Source organism: Diplotaxodon limnothrissa, linkage group LG7 (genome assembly GCF_057381915.1).
Source record: "Diplotaxodon limnothrissa isolate DT_005_m linkage group LG7, D_limnothrissa_male_GT1.1, whole genome shotgun sequence".
Taxonomy (NCBI): domain Eukaryota; kingdom Metazoa; phylum Chordata; class Actinopteri; order Cichliformes; family Cichlidae; genus Diplotaxodon; species Diplotaxodon limnothrissa.
In genome coordinates, this window is record NC_140602.1 from 26144481 (window position 1) to 26147334 (window position 2854).

The 2854-nt window shown below is 40.4% G+C and overlaps 1 protein-coding gene across 1 annotated transcript; it reads left to right on the forward strand.

Annotated features, from left to right (window-relative positions):
* Positions 1–227: 227 nt before the first annotated feature.
* kbtbd13b (kelch repeat and BTB domain containing 13b) lies at positions 228–1831 on the forward strand. Its single transcript, XM_085357790.1, has one exon. It carries the CDS (start codon positions 271–273, stop codon positions 1711–1713), a length of 1443 nt encoding a protein of 480 aa, XP_085213916.1. The 5' UTR covers positions 228–270; the 3' UTR covers positions 1714–1831.
* Positions 1832–2854: the final 1023 nt, after the last annotated feature.

Below are 2854 nucleotides of genomic sequence, written 5' to 3' on the forward strand. Positions count from 1 at the left end.
AAAGCAAATGTAAATTTGGGGCAAACTGATTTTTTGATTTTGTATCAGCAACAACCACTAACCCTGTATTCACCCCTTTCAGTCCTGTCCACTACATGAATGTGACCCCGATCATTTGTTCTCTGCTATATTTAGCTGCTTCTATTTTAAAGCCTGTGCAATAACTGATCCACTCTAAAGAGTGAGTCACTGCTCTTGTGCTCTACTCCAAGAGCTTTAACCTGTTGTGTAATTTTTACAGAGGATATTTGTTACTGCCAGCAAGTTATAATGTCAGTGTACAATGGAGAATCAGAGGACAGTGACCGCTTCAATGGTGCAGACTGTGAAAGGTATCTACCATGTGCTGGCTCTGGTCTCGTCTCGGCTAAACTAACTATTGTGGTTGGAGACAGACAGTTCTCTGAGGAGAAAATGTTACTGGTGCAGAGCTGCGACTATTTTCAAGCTCTGTATCGCTCCGGTATGAAGGAATGTCAGCAGGAAGAAATCCACCTCAAGTCTCTGCGAGCTCAAGGATTCCTTTTAGCTTTAGCAGTTTTACATGGAGAGAAGCCAATTCTGGATGAGGACGACATTGTGGAAGCCATTGAATGTGCAGCTTTCTTGCAGGTGCCCCCACTTACTAGGCATCTTATTGACCTTCTTGATGCAGAAAACTGTCTGCTGATGTATCACACCTCTGCAGTCTTTGGACTTATGGATCTGTACCATGCAGCAGCACTGTTCATTCGAGACATGTACACTGACCTTGAGGTAGAGGTCAAGAAAACCTTACCATTAGAGCTTATCTCTTATGTGGAGTCTTTGACCCCCCATGTTTTCATGGCTGTAGGAGCCCATGTGACCTGTGGTTTGGATGAAACTGTACATGCTGCCTCAAGGACCATCTGCTACCTCAATGAAACTGGCAATACTTGGAAAGTGTTAACAGATCTTCCACTAGAGGCCAGCACCTCAATGGCTGGAGTGACTGTTTTAGACAACAAACTGTTCATAATTGGTGGCATTCATGGCATCCATAAACAAGTTGTGGAATCTTGTTTTTGCTACAGTGTTGAAAGCAACAGCTGGAGCAGGATTCCCAGCCCAGCACAGCTGCGTTACAATCTTAGCCTTATGGGTCTCCATGGTCATTTATATGCCATCGGAGGGGAGTATGAGCGAACAGTAATGTCGTCTGTGGAAATATACAATGTAAAAAACAGAACGTGGACATTTGCTGCTAACCTACCTCGGCCGGCAGCAGGAGCAGCTTGCACCAAAACCATGAGCAGGATATTTGTGTGTTTATGGAGGCCAATGGAGACCACTGAGATCTACGAGTATGCATCTGGGGAAAATGAGTGGCATCTAGTTACCACACTGATCAGGCACCAAAGCTATGGTCACTGCATGGTGGGCCACAGGGACAACCTCTTCATCATAAGAAATGGCCCATCTGATGACTTCCTAAGATGCCTCATAGACTGTTATAATCTGAGCTTGGGCCAGTGGTCAACCCTGCCTGGACACTTCGCCAACAGTAAAGGTTCACTATTCACTGCTGTTGTAAGAGGGGACTGTGTGTTTACACTGAACAGAAGCATGACTCTAGAATACGTAGTGGAAGGTAAAACCTGGAAGCCTAGGCGGCAGATGAAGGGTTTCCCAAGAAGTGGATCTGTGTGGACATTTCTGCTTCAGCTGCCAAAAGCTCTCAGCCTGCAGTAGTGACACTGTCTGCTTTTTGGATTATCAGTATTATTTAAATTAAACTCAGATGGGGTTTTGTTAGTTTTTTGTTTATTACAGCAATATTACTATTTTTAATCCTGATGCATGCTCAATCATCCAGGTAAGTGAATAAAAAAGTTGACTGAACCAATAAAATGAACTCAGGTTTGCTCGGTAGTGATTTTATCTCTTTATGAAGTGCTACTGGTAAGAGTACATGTTTAGAAAATGGACATGTGAAACAAGCATAGTAAAAATGATAACATTTTATTATCAGCATTACCCACAACAACTGAACAAAATGTGTATGTTTTTGCAAAATTTCAAACACTTTGAATTTTATACAAGGTGCTCTTGCTACTCTGATTGCAGTTTAATTACTTCAGGTGCAGCTTTTCATTTTTTTTCTTGTTCAGTGAGACAAATCTCTTCTATTTTGGCTCACTGAACAAATGCATTAAATTTAGGTTCAGTTTCTAAAGTTAAAATGTGGAGGGCGCACGACAGAAGATCTGCATTTGCTGTGGATTTCACAGTCCTTGCTCTTTGACTCAGCATTTTGTGTGTGTGTGTATGTGGGGGGTCCTTTTTAGTTCTTATTATTATTTTTGTTTAATTCTTAGTTTGTCTGCTGTTTAGGTCTTCTCTATCATGTTTTCCTTTCTGGCTCTTTCTTGTTACTGTTGTATGGTGTTTTGAGCTTTGCATCATTTCTCTTGTAACATATTGCTTGGTTATACTCTCAGTTTAGTATTTAGGGTTCTGGTTATAATTTCCATGTGGCTTTTGTTAGTAAGAAAAAAAATGTGGTGCTTGAATGTGAAATATATAGTTTTTAATCCATAGCTAAGATTATTGATTCTATTTTTTTTATTCTTTCTAAATCCAGCCACACATTTTTCTCCTATTCATGTTAATGGGATAATGGTACATGTAAACTCTTATTTCCAAGTGAATGAAGCATCCCCAGGCAGCTCAGCAGACAGCAGCAGACTGTATAAAAGTATAACAAACTGGAAAAAGGACACAAAATACCTGACATGCTATTCATTTTCATAGTTTATTATTTATTATCAATGTATATGTTTAGAAAAACAGAATATAAATATGGAGTAAACCCAGTCACTTATCCAGGCCT